Here is a 15,423-nt window from a genome sequence, read left to right as displayed (position 1 = left end):
AGGAGAGTGGCAGTTTCCTTTCTCGTCACTTACTCGGGTCTCATTCTGAGCTGCTCAAGTGAGATAAATGAGGCAATCCATATGAAAGTGCTTGGAGCATTTTGGAGGACAGATACTCTATAAAAGCAAGGTAATATTATTATTAGTATAGATCTAGTTGTCTCCAAGGTGGAAGATAGATGTGCCGCAGAATGCAGGTGGTATGATGCTGCCTTAATTTGAGAAAGGCGATTCAGATTTGGACCTTCATCTGTCACTAAACTTGCTTTGAAACCTTGAGTCAGTGATTGATCAATTTACCTTATCCTCATAGTCTTCTGAATAGGAGCTTATGCAAAATAATACTTGGTCAGATGTGTAACACAGAATAAAAGGTCTTAAGTGATGCTCTGTAAAAATTTAGTCTTGTGATCAAATAAGTTTAAAACAGAAATGAATTCCATTATGCATTCTTTCTCTGTAGACTTAATAGGCTCATGGCTATATGGGAGATATTTTAATAACCTCTTGGAAAACTAACGCCCTTTAATTCAGCATTAATTCAACATTTCATCCCCAGGTGTGGTGGCACACAACGGTAATCTCAGCACTCAGATAGAGGTAGGAATATCACAATTGGTGGCCAGCATGACCTATATATGAAAACCGCATTTCAAACAAAACATCAGCAAGATCCCATCTTAGTCTACAAATGTGTAAGTCAGTAAAAGAGAAAGAGCACACTCTCCTTTTTTTTTGGTCAGTCACGGATCTTGAACTCAAGGCCTGGGCTTTTTCACTCAAGGCTAGCACTCTAGCTCTTTAAGACACAGCACCACTTCCAGCTTTTTCTGAGTAGTTTATTGGAGGTAAGAGTCTCATGGACTTTCCTGCCCAGGCTGGCTTTGAATCACAATCCTCAGATGTCAGCCTCCCGACTCTCTAGGATTATAGACAGGAGCCTATAGAAGTAGAATTAAGTGAGCAGGGGAAAAAAAGGTGATATTTGAATATGAATTGAGTACTTTGATTAAAATATGTACTACCAACATCATTAAAAAGATCCAAAATCCATTTAATGTAAGCACACTATAGAATGAGAACAGGAGAGTTGTTCACTTTCCCATCCATATGGAGAGATATATTGTTATCATTATGTGACTATATCTCCGAGTGACCTAGATCAAAACACTTGCTTTTCTATTTACTACTTTATAGTGAGGAGGGCCACCAGGTAGAAATTCTAAGCACAGACAGAACTCCCCTCTCATGAATAAGTAACTAAACTAATATCTGAACTGAAGGTACAATGAAAAATTTAGATTAGAAGTTTGGGACAATTTTCAATGCTGGAGTGGTCAAGGCAGATTTTTGACGCTCCTGAAACCGGTCAAGGTGAGAGCCTGGTCTATCAGTGAGGATCTGCAGAGTCAGCTACATGATAGCCAAGAATCTTTCCACATTTTGACTCTGTATTGGAGAGGGAGTCTTCTTTTTTTGTTTTGCTTTGTCTTATTTCTTCTTTGGAAGTTGTGTTATACACTGCTTGGGCCAAAGAACAAAAGACAACTGAAAACCTTTGAACAGCCATCCCTAAACAAGAGAGCAAGCCTTAGTCAGAGACAGCCAGTGTGAGGTCTGGGTTAACCTCTACTACTATAGAGTTCTGAATAAGGAAGAAAGGATTGAGAATTCTCATCTCAAGAGGAGCACACACTACCTCCATGTTCCCCTCATTTTGTTTCTGTCTCCCAAGACCACTGGAAACATTCATTTGAAGACTAGTTTTCCCCCTCTTTTATTTAAGAGTTCATGCAAAGCTTCTCAAAGTCAGCACTGTTGATGAGCCGTTAAGTCATTATGGTAGTGAGTTCTCTGGGCATCACTTTGCTTCTGCAGACACCTCAGAAGCTGCTGAACCTTTGGGCAATGCTTTCCAAACTGAACTGTACAGGCAGTGAGTACTTTTATTCAGGAAGTGGGGCCTGAGGTTTTATATGCCTACCTGGTTTTCAGGCAATATCCATGCTACTTGCCCAGACATCATGGAAAGAGATTTCAAGGCTTATCTGTTTCCTTTCTGTCTTCAGATTATCCTTATGTTTTCCCCATCTAGAAAGCCTTCTGAGCAAGAACTGTGTTCGGACTTGAAAATGCATCAGTATGATTGGTTCTCTAAAGTCATATCTATTTAAGAAAGTACTGTTCAAATTAGCTAACAAAACAGTAAAATTATAGCTGAGCTAAGGGTCTCTCTGTCCTATTTTCTCATGACCCTATTGTCTGACCCTCCATGTGTCAAAGAAAATACATGATCAATATTTAGCTAATGATTACTTCTTATCCATACAAAAGGAAATTCCTTGCCTTCCATCAAAGTATCTCTGTCTATTACATTCCACCGGGTTTTAGGTACAAGCCGGGTTAACATATGGAGCATCTCTTCCCTCTTTACTTCCTGTGTTTCTCTGCAGGACATGCATGTCATCAGCACCGATGAGAACCAAGTGTTTGCTGCCGTCCAAGAATGGAACCAAAATGACACCTATAATCTCTACATCTCCGACACGCGTGGTGTCTACTTCACCCTGGCCTTGGAGAATGTCCAGAGCAGCAGAGGCCCTGAGGGCAATGTCATGGTTGACCTCTATGAGGTATGTCACTGGGCAGATGTGATTCTGGACACTTGTGTGTGTGGTTCCTGGCCTGACTGGTGAGCTGACTGCCATCTCGTAATATTGGATCTACATTGCATGTAGCTCAGTACACTCGGGGAATGAAGTGCTTACGGATGGTTTGGTTTTGCTTTTCTGTAACTAATTTGCAATCTATAGAACTCTTTTTCTGGACAACGTCTTCAAGATATGAAGTTCTAGAAGACTTGGAATGTTCCGCACATGCTGCTTACAAGCTGTTTTGAAGGACAGACAGCATGGGACACAGTGGGGTGGTGGGCAGCATTCTCTTATCTCTGTCTGAGGAAGAGTGGAGGAATGGGGACATCTGGCAGGCCATCACAGTACTTCTTAGTATGAAAGACTTCTTAATTCAATAATCTCCCCTGTCCCTGGACCTGGGAATGAGATAAGCTTAATAGGTTCTTTTTCCTAACCCTGGGGAAAAATGGGAGTTAGCAAACAATCGCAAAACCAAAAGGGGTAACATAACTCCCCTGAGACAACTGTATAGCTTTTGTTTCTCTTTCTCTCCCTCTCTTTGATATATCTTTTTTTTTTTCTGGTCTTGGGGCTTAAACTCAGGTCCTAGGCACTGTTCCTGAGCCTCTTAGTGCTCAAGGCTAGTGATCTACCACTTGAGCCACAGTGCCACTCCCTATTTTTCTGAATAGTTAATTGGAGATAAGAGTCTCACAGAACTATAAGAGCCTCATGGGCTTTTCTGCCCAGGCTGGCTTCAAACCTCGATCCTCAGATCTCAGCCTCCTGATTAGCTAGGATTACATAGCCTTATAGGCATAAGCTGCCAGCGCCTGGCCTCAAAGCATTTCATTTAAAATAAAATTGTATTTGTTAGAATAGTCAGCTTTCATGACAAGCACCAGAGCTTTAGTTGATTTCTTAAAGCACAATTAGGTAGAAAAAAAAAAAGCTACTTTGGGGGACTGAAATTTAGCCATTTGTCATTCTTTTTATGGGCTATGAAAGATTTATAATGGGTTGTAATGAGCCATTTAAAAACATATTCAGGATCTGAACAGCACAATCATATACCTATGTTCTATCTAAAAATAAGCTAAAAGGATTCAAAGATGTGTAGTTATTATGACACTACCATTTAGCCGAGGATTAGGTTTAAGAAGTCAAGTGGTTGTTTGTATAAGAAGAAGCAAGGAAGTTATGTCCATATGAAAGAAACCAATTTCATTTCCGAAAATCAAGCTTAGCATCACAATTCCTCTTAGTGTTTTCTGTTTTCCTTGTTCTTCAGCTCATAAGCAGGCTATTTTTCAAAACTTCACTCTGTATATAAATACAGGTCAGGAAAGTGTAGGTCCAATCTAGAATCAAAATATTTGTAATGGACTTTTGAAAGACTAGCGTGGACTTAGATTGTGTGCATATATTTAGAAAAAGGAAATGCAAGTCTTTCCATATTTTCCCATTTTTTCTATTCTTCTTTTTCTAGTCTTCCCATGGTTCAGCTAAAATTGGTATCAAACATATCAGCCTCAAACTAATCATGTAGTCTAGAAAACATCTACTTATACTGTTCAATTTCTAATTTGGGGGTTCAATTTGATACATGTCATAGTTTTAGGATTCAATCTGCCTGGATTTAAATCTTTCCTATGCTGCTTGTATGTATTTTTTTCAGAAAAATTCATGCCGTCTGTCCCATAATTTCCCTGATTCAAATACTGAGGTTAATACTGGATTTCACTGATGATGGGGTGAATTAATCTTGTGAAGTACTAACTAAAATGTCTGAAATACAGTAATGATCAATAATTTAAGTGTGCCTAAACAGATATACAATATTCTACTCTTAGAATATCTCCTTTAAATCGACTCACAGGAATTTAAAAAAATCTACTTACATTGTTTAAATTTTCAACATATTTCAATAATTTAAAATTTCTCCTTCAACTCCTAGTAGCAAATTATCATGGCCACCTAAGCATCTTTAACACTAACTAGTTGCTTTCTTGTAAACAAGTGGAACTTGCCACATTTCTCTCCTCATCAGTAAATTAACATTGAAATTAGAAGTATATTTTATCCAAGTACCTTACCTTCTCTTCACTTGATCCCACACTTACAATCTAAGTATCTTGTCCAAATGCCCAGGTGCCATGAAGTCACAGCAACTATCAATCTACCACTCCAGACACCGCTCTACTTCTGGCTTTTTTTGTGCTTAAGTGGAGATAAAAGTCTCCTAGACTTTCCTGCCAGGGCTGGCTTTGAACTGCAATCCTCAGATCTCAGCCTCCTGAGTAGCTATGACGATAGATGTGAGCCATCTTTGGCACCCAGCTAGAATAGAGTCTTGGAATACATTTTTTTTTCCAACAGAAGTACAAACCATATCAGTTGGTCCTTTGATGATGGGGATGATAACTGCTTTTCGCAAATAGTTTTCTGGATTCAGACATAGGTATCAGGTGTGGGAAGAGAAGAGGAGGCAGGGTGACCTCTAGACACGGCAAACATTTCTTTATTAATTCTGTATTCCCTCTGTGTGTCTCTCTTGCAGTTGACTGTCTGTAGGGAAACTGCTGCCTCTTCTTATCATCACTTTGAGCAATGGCGTGACCGTATTATGTAAAGGTGTTCTGCATCCTGGGGCCGGGAGAGAAATGCCTTTGTTTTATTAGCCTGACAGTTCACAGCACGTTGAATTGAAATGGATGTGATCAGAACAGCAGCGCTGTATCTGCTGATTACCTAGATAGAAAGAATATTGGCAGACACAGAGCCTGGCACAAATGTTCCCTTAAATCTGATTGTTCTGGCTAGCAGGGAGCTGAAAGCCATCTAGCATGAATTTCCCAGTAGAATTGCGATGAATGATGAGAGCTTAGAGATGAATGAAAAGCAAGAAAATCCATAAATGAATTAATCAGGAGTAGATATGAGCAACATCTGAGGTGGAGGTGACAGGGATAAAAAAGAAAACCCTCAGGATGCATGTCTGCTCCTATTTTGGGTGACTGAGGAGGGGCCGCCATTGTTTATATGCTCTTTCATGGTTACTCCCTGCTATTCCTGGATCCACATGATCTTTAAGCTATTTTTGTACAGGCACATTGTATAATGTTTAAATAACTGGATGGTTATATGCATCGAGAATAAACCCAAAAGATGGGTGTCCGTGGAGAATGCCAAAAGAAACAGAATTCCCATTGAAACTAATCGTTTATTTGCCCACATATGGAGCATGAGCATAGTATTTGTAGGGGATGAGACAGGAAAATGTAAAGGACACAGAATTGGGGTCAAGGGGAGAAAAGTAGTTTCCTAGGGTTTCCTTGTTGAAATACCAGAATTGTCCCTTAGTGTGAATTGAGAGTCAAGAAACGTGAACCAGGAATATTGAACATAGAGCAAATACAGTAAAAAATGGAATAGGATATTTGGGATGCCATTATTCACAAAGCACAGTGCAAATAACTTTCCTTTTTTTCCCCATTTAGTCTATAACTCTAAGATACAGGGACTACAACCACTTTCTTATCATTAAATAGAGACTGAAAGAATACAGCCACGGTTAAAGACAAAGCAAATTAAAGTCCTAAATTTAAGTGTATTCAAATTCTAATCTACAAAATGCCATGACTGCTGAAAGATCATTATCTGGAATAGTATTTGCAGTGGACGAGTAAAAATTGTTGAAATGAAATTCGTTGCAGGGCAGGTTAGGGTTAGATTTTTTTTGCCTACCAATGGAAGAACAAACTGGTCTTGGGATTAAAAAAAGAGAAAAAGAGAATCAGTAACCGATGGTTCTGGTGGTGGCCGAAGAAGAAAAGATGTGATAAATGTGCTTGCAATGTGTGATTCTTAGTGTATTCGTGCCATGCGAATGATGAAAGGGAGTTTGACAGTTTTGGACAATATCCTTCCTCCTTTGGGATGGGAATATTAATTAATGATGATGAAGAACACTGTGGCTTAATGGACTATGACAGTTCATGCCAGCTGAGTGGGAGGAAGCTGCTGGGGGTGCAGCCACCTGGTTGAGAAGTTCAGAATGCCCACAAAGTGTGCCTGCAGGACAGAGGCATGGTGTGTGTCAGGAAAGACACAAAGCTCTCTTAAAAGAGAGAACTCAACCATCATGCTCATGGATCTTACACCATGATTTCTTGGAGAAAAGACTTCTCTTTTAAGCCAGGATAGAAGCAGGAAAGACAAATACTCTCCAACCTAAAGTCCCCCTCCCCACAGGATACAGAATAGTAAATTATCTTCCTAGAAGTAAAGTGTTATTTGAGCAAGTAAAAGTGAAGAAAGGTCATTTAGACCTTTCCGTGTCAGCTGGGTCCCCCAGTTCCACAGGCAATCCCAGCTCTTTGTCAGTAGGTGGCTGGGAGCTTTACTTTTGAAAATGAAAACATTCCATTCCCAAGTCCAAAGACCCAGTCAGGGTCTTTAAAATATTCTTTTCTTGCCAGGTAGCAGTGGCTCCCACCTGTAATCCTAGGTACTCAGCAGGCTGAGATCTAAGGATCTTGGTTGGAAACTAGCCTGAGAGATTCTTATCTCTAAGTAACCACTGAAAACTCAGAAGTGTAGCTGTGAGTTTTCGGTGGTTACTTAGAGATAAGTAAAGCACCAGTCATGAGAGAATAAATAAATAAACTGAAGGGACAGTGCCCAGCCTCAGTATCAGCACACATAAACATATATATGTGTGTTTGCGAGTGTGTGTGCGTGCACACACACACACACACACACACACACACACACACACACACACAATCTTGGCATCTGTGATAGTGAGTGTTAAATGCTTTTGAGACTTCTGATATCATATTTCTCCATAGGAGAAGCTTATAAACACATTTATCCTCAGAAATCTTTATGCAAAATTTAACAGGAATAAAATGTCATAGGCCTTTCCTAACAGGGAGATAAACTCTCAACATTAGGATGGATTGTTTTCATGGAAACAGCTACTTTGGACAGTTTCTGAACAGATGAAGGCATCACTTCCGTGGGTCATACCACCATTCATACACATACCATCCAAGCCCTGCTCCGTTCCTTAAACATGCACAGGGATGGATATGGAGAAAAGTTATCTGGCAACCTAAATGTGTTCCCCCATTCACACTGGAACTCGAATCCTCACAACCACTTGCGCACGCACACACACACACACACACACACACACACACACACACGCACACACACACACACACACACACACACACACACGAGAAATGACATGTCCACTCACATATTTCTGTATTTTGGGCAGCAATACCCTTTAGATAGAAATTTTATAGAGATTCCAAGAAAGAAAATATAATAAGTTACAAAAAAAGCTTTGGAGCAAAGTGCCCTCATGCATAGAGCTAGCAGTGAGAAACATAAAAGGTGGATTCATCATGCTCACAGATAGAGCAATAGCAAAGACACAAAAACCAAAGAGCAGGGGTGACCATCTCTGTACACCAGGCCACAGCAGCAAAACAATAAGGAGACAACCTCAAATAGAGTCCTTTGGAAAATAAGCAGGCCCTCTCCTGCTCTATTCCCTGTTGACACACGTTCTCTCTACTTTGCCAAGTTTTTATTCTTCAAGATAAACCTGAAGGCCAAGCTGCCAAAGATGGATTACAAAGCACAGCTCCCTGCTCAAGTGGCATTTGATAATGCCAAGCAGTCGGGGGCCAATAAAGTCACCACTTCTACAAATGAGCCAGCTCCTAAGCATGCACCACCCTGCCCTGACACTCTTGCCAAAAAAAAGAAAGGTAGAGAAGCAGGAAGGGAAACAGGATAAAGCTGTTGGACTAGGTAATATTTTTATTCTTTCTATACTTATTATTGTAACTCTTCATGACTTTGAATGGTTATGAGAGAGTCATTTCTCATTTCGGGGTTATGTATGCAGAAGAGACCAGCATGACCTTTGTGAACATTCTGATTTACTCCATTTAATTTTTACAGAACTGGCATGTTGGTTGTATTTAAGAACATAACAGCCTCTTCAACCTATGCAAAACTGATAGGAAGTTTCCTGGTGAGTGGACCTTATGGAACTGAAACAGTGACTAACTAAATATTAGTTATAGTTTAACACAGGGTAGCAAGGTGGTAGGGCACTCCTGGAGTTTATGGTTTCCAAGTTTGTTTAAGATCTACAAGGTGCAAGAAATTGTGCTGGCTGCCGCTGATTGCCCACAGTGGCTTGCTTGTCTGAGGATTCAAAGTATTCCTCTCAGCCACTCATTTAAACCATTTATTTGTTTAACAAACTTGTTCTAAAAGAGTACAAATTTAGTCCAATTCTAAATTATCCCAGATGCTAGATCAGCAGGGACAAATTAATGAGGTCTGACCGTGTGGAAGGCACGAGCAAGACATGTGTCTTCTTCCACTGATTGAAACCCGACGGCTTTGAGTCAACAAACTCAGAGCTGTACTTAGGAAAGGATTTGGAAAGCAGACAGAGCTGAGTATGGAGTCCAATGTTTCATGATCTTAATTAATTTTTATTTCCCCCTCAGTTCCCCCATCCATAGTCATGGGATAAAGTGTTATTCAGGCTCATGACAAGTATCAGAAGGCATATGTGTGAAGAACTAGGCAGAATGCTTGGTATTAACAAGGACTGAAGAGATGGCAGATACTGTTTGACCCTTATGTTTCTAGTTATCACATTATAATTAAGAGATCTGAGTTTAGTTAAATGGGTTCAAAAGCTGTTAGCTTATTTACTTAACTTCCCATGTGTGCTCTAGATGGCTATGTACCTAAATCTTCATTTCTTGCCTCAAAATGTGGCTGATGATACATACATAAATAATACATATTTTGTGTATACACACACACACACACACACACACACACACACACACACACACACACACACACACCCATGATTGAGTTTGAACTCAGGGCCTTGTGATTGCTAGGCATGTGCTCTACTACCTGAGCAACACCTCCAGCCCATAATAACTTATGGTAATTCTGTCTCCTGTTCCTTGTGAGCATTAAATGAGTTAATGCCTAGATAGATGGGATGCATTTACTGAATAGCACATCTCCATCCTTTTCCTCACTGCCTTCCACTCTACCTAGGTTGTGATCATTTCACACAAGGGAAATAAGGGCTTGGTAAACACTAGAAGACCTGCAAATGTAACGTACAATTCATGATAACTGTTGCACGATTTTGATGATGTGCCGTTTGTTACTTCCTACCACACAAGAGTGAGAAAGCAATGGTATTTGCAGTGTTAAAAGTAAATAAATAAACTGTTTATGATGAGACACAGTGGTATTGTAAGAACACAGGCGGGATTGTTGGATGACTTAGGAAAAATATGGCTTCTTTAAAGTGGACTTTGTCTCTGCTGTTAGTATGTTGGATGACATGACAGAGAGGCCTTTAACAAACAGATAAAGAGTAATTATATCAAAGCCTTTAACTTTCATTGATAGCTCAGTAAGTTAGGTAGCATGAGAGGCAGGAGCTCTGAAGCCATAGTTCATATTACAGTCTCAGAACTTAGAATTTGTGGGTGTCCTTGGACAGTGTGACCTGGGTAAGTGACACTATCTATGAGTGCCTGATATTTCCTCATGTGTGACATAGAATAAGTGATTCTTAAACAGGAGGAATGTTACAAAGATTAAATGAGATAGAATCTTCAAAGTCTGGATGCTAGTTAAACGTACAACAAAAGTCGCCTCAACTTAGTGATCACTTGCCAAGTAAAATGAAGGCTGGTTCATATTAAGGTAATAATGAGTCCCTGTTCATCTTGTATCATGACCCCAGTAAAACAAGGGCTACCCGCTATTGCTTTCTTTCTGACAGGTGGCGGAATTGTTGTCTCTAAGCCTCCCCCATCCATTCTGACCCTATTTTTTTTTTTTTTTTTTATCCAAGACAAGTGTTCCTGGTTGAATTTGACAACCTAAATGTTTAGCTTCTGAAGGTAAATAAATATGTCCCTGCTTTTCAAATTGATGTATTTTTCAGCCATGTCAATTTTTCCCAGGTAGCAGGGATAAAGGGAATGTTCTTGGCTAACAAGAAGATTGACAACCAAGTGAAAACTTTCATCACGTACAACAAAGGCAGAGACTGGCGATTGCTGCAGGCGCCGGACACAGATCTAAGGGGGGACCCAGTGCACTGTTTGCTGGTGAGTCTTGCTGTTGGAGCAGAATTGCCCACATAGTGGAGGGCTGGAAATGGCAACGAGAGAGTAAAGATAGCTCTAGGACTTCCTCTCCAATGACGAATAAAATAAGCAGAGAAGAGTGAAGGCAAAGAGTAGAGAAAATGGTCACAGGGCTCTTTTAGGATAAGTCAGAACTTCCAGAATCCTTGTCTGCCTCCAAAATTTTTGTTTGTTTTGATTTTTTGCTATGAGGAAACAAGCCAAAGGCTTTGTGTATGCCAGGTGCATACTATCCCATGGAGCTACGCCCAAATCAAGTTATGATGGAGACCTCAAATGGCAGTTTGAGGGACACATTCTTGAGTATGATAACATACATCGCTGATGAAGCCACCACCTACCTGAATGCTGGGTCCCCTGAAAAAAATCCTGTTTTCTACATAAGTTTAGTTGAAGAAGTGATGAGCTAGATGTGGAATTACATGCATATTTTCCCCCGAAGGAATGTTTTATCACATTTTGAGATACACGAGTAACTTAAAACAAGAGTTAAGAATCAATTATTTAGATCTGTTTTTGCTTTGTTTATAATATATCCTATTCATTTGTTTTATTCTTTAACACTTTGGGTGGGTAAAAACTGTGGCTTATGGGTAAAATACAGCCCATCACATTTTTTAAACATAATGTTTACTTGAAACACAGTCATCCTTATTCATTTATGTGCTCTATAATTGATGACCTGGACAACAAAGCCAAAGTTGTGTCAGCATAAAGTTATTTGGATTGCCAGTGCGATGACAATTTCCATGAGAAGGCTCAAGGGTGGTTTTGCCATCAAGGACTTTGCCGTCTTCTTATCTCTGAGTGAGGGGAAGGATTTCAGAGTCTCATCTCAGCCTTTGTACTAATGTCTGTTCTAATACTTGATACCACAATGGATACCGAGAAAACGCAGAAGGAGAGAAGGAAGACATTATTTTCAAACCAAGTATTCTTAATTCATATGATCAGTTTCTACAAAACAGTTCAGAAGTTGTATTTAAGTTTAAATAAAAGCAAGATCAGTACATACAAATGGAAGAAAATGACCAGATGGTTTTTAGTAAGAAGTCCTGGGGTGATGAATTCTAGCTAGCTAGCTGGCTAGTTTCTATTTATTTTGATCTAGCTATCTTTTATCTTTTATAAAAAAAGATAGATATGTATCTATCTATCATTCATCTATCTATCTGTCTGTCTGTCTGTCTGTATGTCTATCTATCTATCTGTCTAACTAATCTATCCATCCTCGTTCACACTCCTCCCACTGTGCCAACTTCGGTTTTGTTCTCACTCAGCTTGTTTCCTTCTGCATCAGCAATCCTGGGCCGTCACGTTGCAGGTTAACCTGGCAGGGCTGTAGGTGGGTCGCTCTCCCACTCGGGAAGATGCTGGCAGCCACAGAGGTTGTTTCAGTTGTCAGTGTGCATCAGGGAAGAACTCTAACATTCAGTCACCCACGCTGCTTCCATCCTTATTACCGGCAACTGGAGGAAAAACATCCAGCTGTAATAGTGCGGGCACAAATCCACTATTGGACTAAGTAAACAAAACAGCTCTTGAGTGAATACGTACACATGATCCAGTAGCCTTGGGAAAAATAAACCAAGGCTGCCTTCCAAGTTCAACCAGTCCATGTTGGAACTCCGTGATGCTTAGTAAAGGTGCATGGGTGTTCTAGTATCTTCAAGTATCCAATACACCAACTATCTGGAGGGACATATGACTATCAGAGAGAATTAACCATGTCAACTGAGCAGGCTTGCTCAGTGTCTTTGACATTATAAATGGACTATTAGAAGTGGGCCTCATAATACAGAGCAAGGACCAGAGGCTGATGGTTCATACCTGTAATCTTAGCTACGCAAGAGGCTGAGATCTGAGAGCTGCAGTTTGAAGATAGCCAGGACAGGAAAGTCTGTGAGACTTTTATCCACACTTAACTACTAAAAATTTTTTTAAAATGGGGGCTGGGAAGGTGGCTCAGTGGTAGAGCACTTGCCTTGCATGCATGAGGCCCTGGGTTCAATTCCTCAGCACCACATAAGCAAAAAGAAAAAAGCTGGAAGTGGTGCTGTGGCTCAAGTGGTAGAGCACTAGCCTTGAGCTGAAGAGCTGAGGGACAGCGCCCAAACCCAGAGTTCAGGCCCCATGACCGGACCCCCAAAAAAATAAAAATAAAAATAAAGCCAAAAGTGGAGCTGTAATTCAAGTGTGCTAGCCTTGCACAAAACAAGCTGAGGGACAGTACCCCAGGCACTGAATTTAAGCTCTATGATAGGTTAAAAGAAACAGCTAGGGGCTGGGAAGGTGGCTCAGTGGTAGAGCGCTTGCCTTGCATGCTCAAGGCCCTGGGTTCGATTCCTCAGCACCACATAAGCAAAAAGAAAAAAGCCGGAAGTGGCGCTGTGGCTCAAGTGGTAGAGCACTAGCCTTGAGCTGAAGAGCTGAGGGACAGTGCCCAGGCCCAGAGTTCAGGCCCCACGACCGGACCCAAAAAAAAAAAAAAAAAAAAAGAAACAGCTAAAAGACAGTACCCAGGCACTGAGTTCAAGCCCCAGGATTGAGCACATACACACATAAAACAAAATGCCTAACTAAGATTTCTCTGTTCCATCTCCCAGAGTTATAAAGTCAGAACACTATGCCTTTACATAGATACATAGTGTCCGCTTCCATCCCATGTCCACAGTCACATGATCATTTTCCAGCTGATTACAGTCATGGGATCCCAATCAGTGCCCCCTTTCTATCCAGCAATCCATGCCACACAAAATAGCCAATGTGAACTAATGTAAAAAAAATCCAATTTATAGAGATAACATATACAAATGTATCTACTTTAAGAGCATATATTGTTCAATGAATTTATATATATGTAATATTGTATATAACATATAAAATATATACATAGTCACCACCACAGTCAGAAATAGAAAATTTTTCACCACCCTGAAATTTTCATCTGTGCTTTTTTTTTCAGTTAAAACCATACTTCCTCATGCAGAAAACAATTTACTTGTCTTTCTTTTGTGTGCTATATTTTTTTCTTTCTCAAGTTATATGAAATCTCTCAACCTGAAGTTTTGCAAAGTAGAATGATATCCTTTCTTTACTTCACCTAGTGGTTTTCTAGTTTAAGTAGGATAAATCAACTACTTCATCATGACCTATAAGAATTCAAGCCATCTGATTTCTCTCTTCTTCTTCAGTCTTGTCTCCAGGTTCTCTTCCTTCCTTACACACAGCCATGGAAGACAAAGACAGGTTTCTTCACAAACTCTGAACTTACTGTGTTCATTTATGTTTGGGGGGTATTTACATTTTTTTACTAGTTCTCTTAAAATGCCATCTTCTATTTCTTGGCATTCAGCTCTGCTTCTAAGACAGCTTTCCTGAAGATACACCGAAGTTATACTTTGCCCCAACTCATCTTTTTTAATCAACATTATTCATCTGTGAACTCAGTGCCAACATTTGTTGACTTTCTGTTCACTTTCCCTGGTTAAATGTGAGCTCTGTGACCATAGGGAGAGTAAGTGTCTCTAAGAATCATGTTGACACATCAAAGGTGCTCAGTTCATGTGATGTGTTTTGTGTGTCTGGAGTGAACACTCTATTGAAAGTTGTTTCCCTTTTTTTTTTAGCTTTCACATTTGTAATGTAATGGAAGCCAGGCATTCCCTCTGACAGTTACCCCAAATCACTGCATCCTTCTTGAACTCATGGGTTCAAGTTGATCCAAAAGTTAATAAAATCAAGTGGCTCATTAAACCTGAGAAGACATGAATTACTGGGAGAGAGATGTACTCAGTCCTGTACGGCCCCCTTCCTGCTCATTAATCTTGTTGCTTCCAGTAGATTCGATGCAAGCTTTAAAAAAAAAATTAAGCAGTAGAATGAGAAGGGAGGAAAAGGACAGAAAGAGTAAGGAACAGAGACCAATTCACTTTATAAAATCTGCCAAAAGTGCCAAATAGGAAAGAAAATTCTTCGAGCTACAGGAGACCTAGACAGTTAAAAATCTTCTTTAAGCTTGGGAGCTGGTGGCAGAAAGGAGATAAAAAGTGATTTTCGATTGTGAGCGCTTGAAAAGTGACAGTGTCACTGAAAGTGCAGCCTGGTGATTAGAAAAGAGATTTTCCAGCAGGGCTGCTACAAATGTGAAACAAGTTCAGAATTACAGCCCCAAATGGAATGTCCCTGGTAAAATGTATTCTATAGAAATAAGACATCCAGGGTAATTTGGGGCTGTACTTTTAGGACTTTCGGACTGATTGCCTGAAGGGCTCAGCTGGGATTTCTTTTCTCTGAAGACTGCATTGTACAATTAGATAGGGTATTACAGGTCATAGTCCACCTGCCTCCAAAGCCTCAGGATTGGACTCCCAAGAGGCATGATCTGAGCCGAGCTGAGCCTGTGACAAATTCAGGGACCCTGGCGGAAGCACAGTTCATAGACAGAGGTCCTGGCATCTTTACGGATTCATGTTGGCAGAGTTTTGCTGGAGCAGAGCAGACAGCTGCCCCAGGAGATTTGTGCCTTTGTTTTCTCCTTCCATCATACTGCTGGT

At 40.3% G+C, this 15,423-nt stretch overlaps 1 protein-coding gene across 5 annotated transcripts in view; it reads left to right on the top strand.

The window, feature by feature from the left end:
- Positions 1–15,423, top strand: part of Sorcs1 (sortilin related VPS10 domain containing receptor 1) — a 477,489-nt gene that overhangs the window by 374,645 nt on the left and 87,421 nt on the right. For all 5 annotated transcript variants that reach the window (XM_069987934.1, XM_069987933.1, XM_069987931.1 and 2 more), the window contains exons 9-10: positions 2,454–2,633; positions 10,682–10,828. In XM_069987934.1, coding sequence (XP_069844035.1) covers positions 2,454–2,633; positions 10,682–10,828 — 327 coding nt within the window. The remainder of the gene's footprint in view (positions 1–2,453; positions 2,634–10,681; positions 10,829–15,423) is intronic.

This window comes from Dipodomys merriami, unplaced genomic scaffold, assembly GCF_024711535.1.
Source record: "Dipodomys merriami isolate MVZ:Mamm:240054 unplaced genomic scaffold, mDipMer1.0.p SCAF_35, whole genome shotgun sequence".
In the NCBI taxonomy this organism is placed as follows: Eukaryota; Metazoa; Chordata; class Mammalia; order Rodentia; family Heteromyidae; genus Dipodomys; species Dipodomys merriami.
The sequence above is the reverse complement of the archived record's forward strand: the minus strand, read 5'-3'. Positions and strand labels throughout refer to the sequence as shown.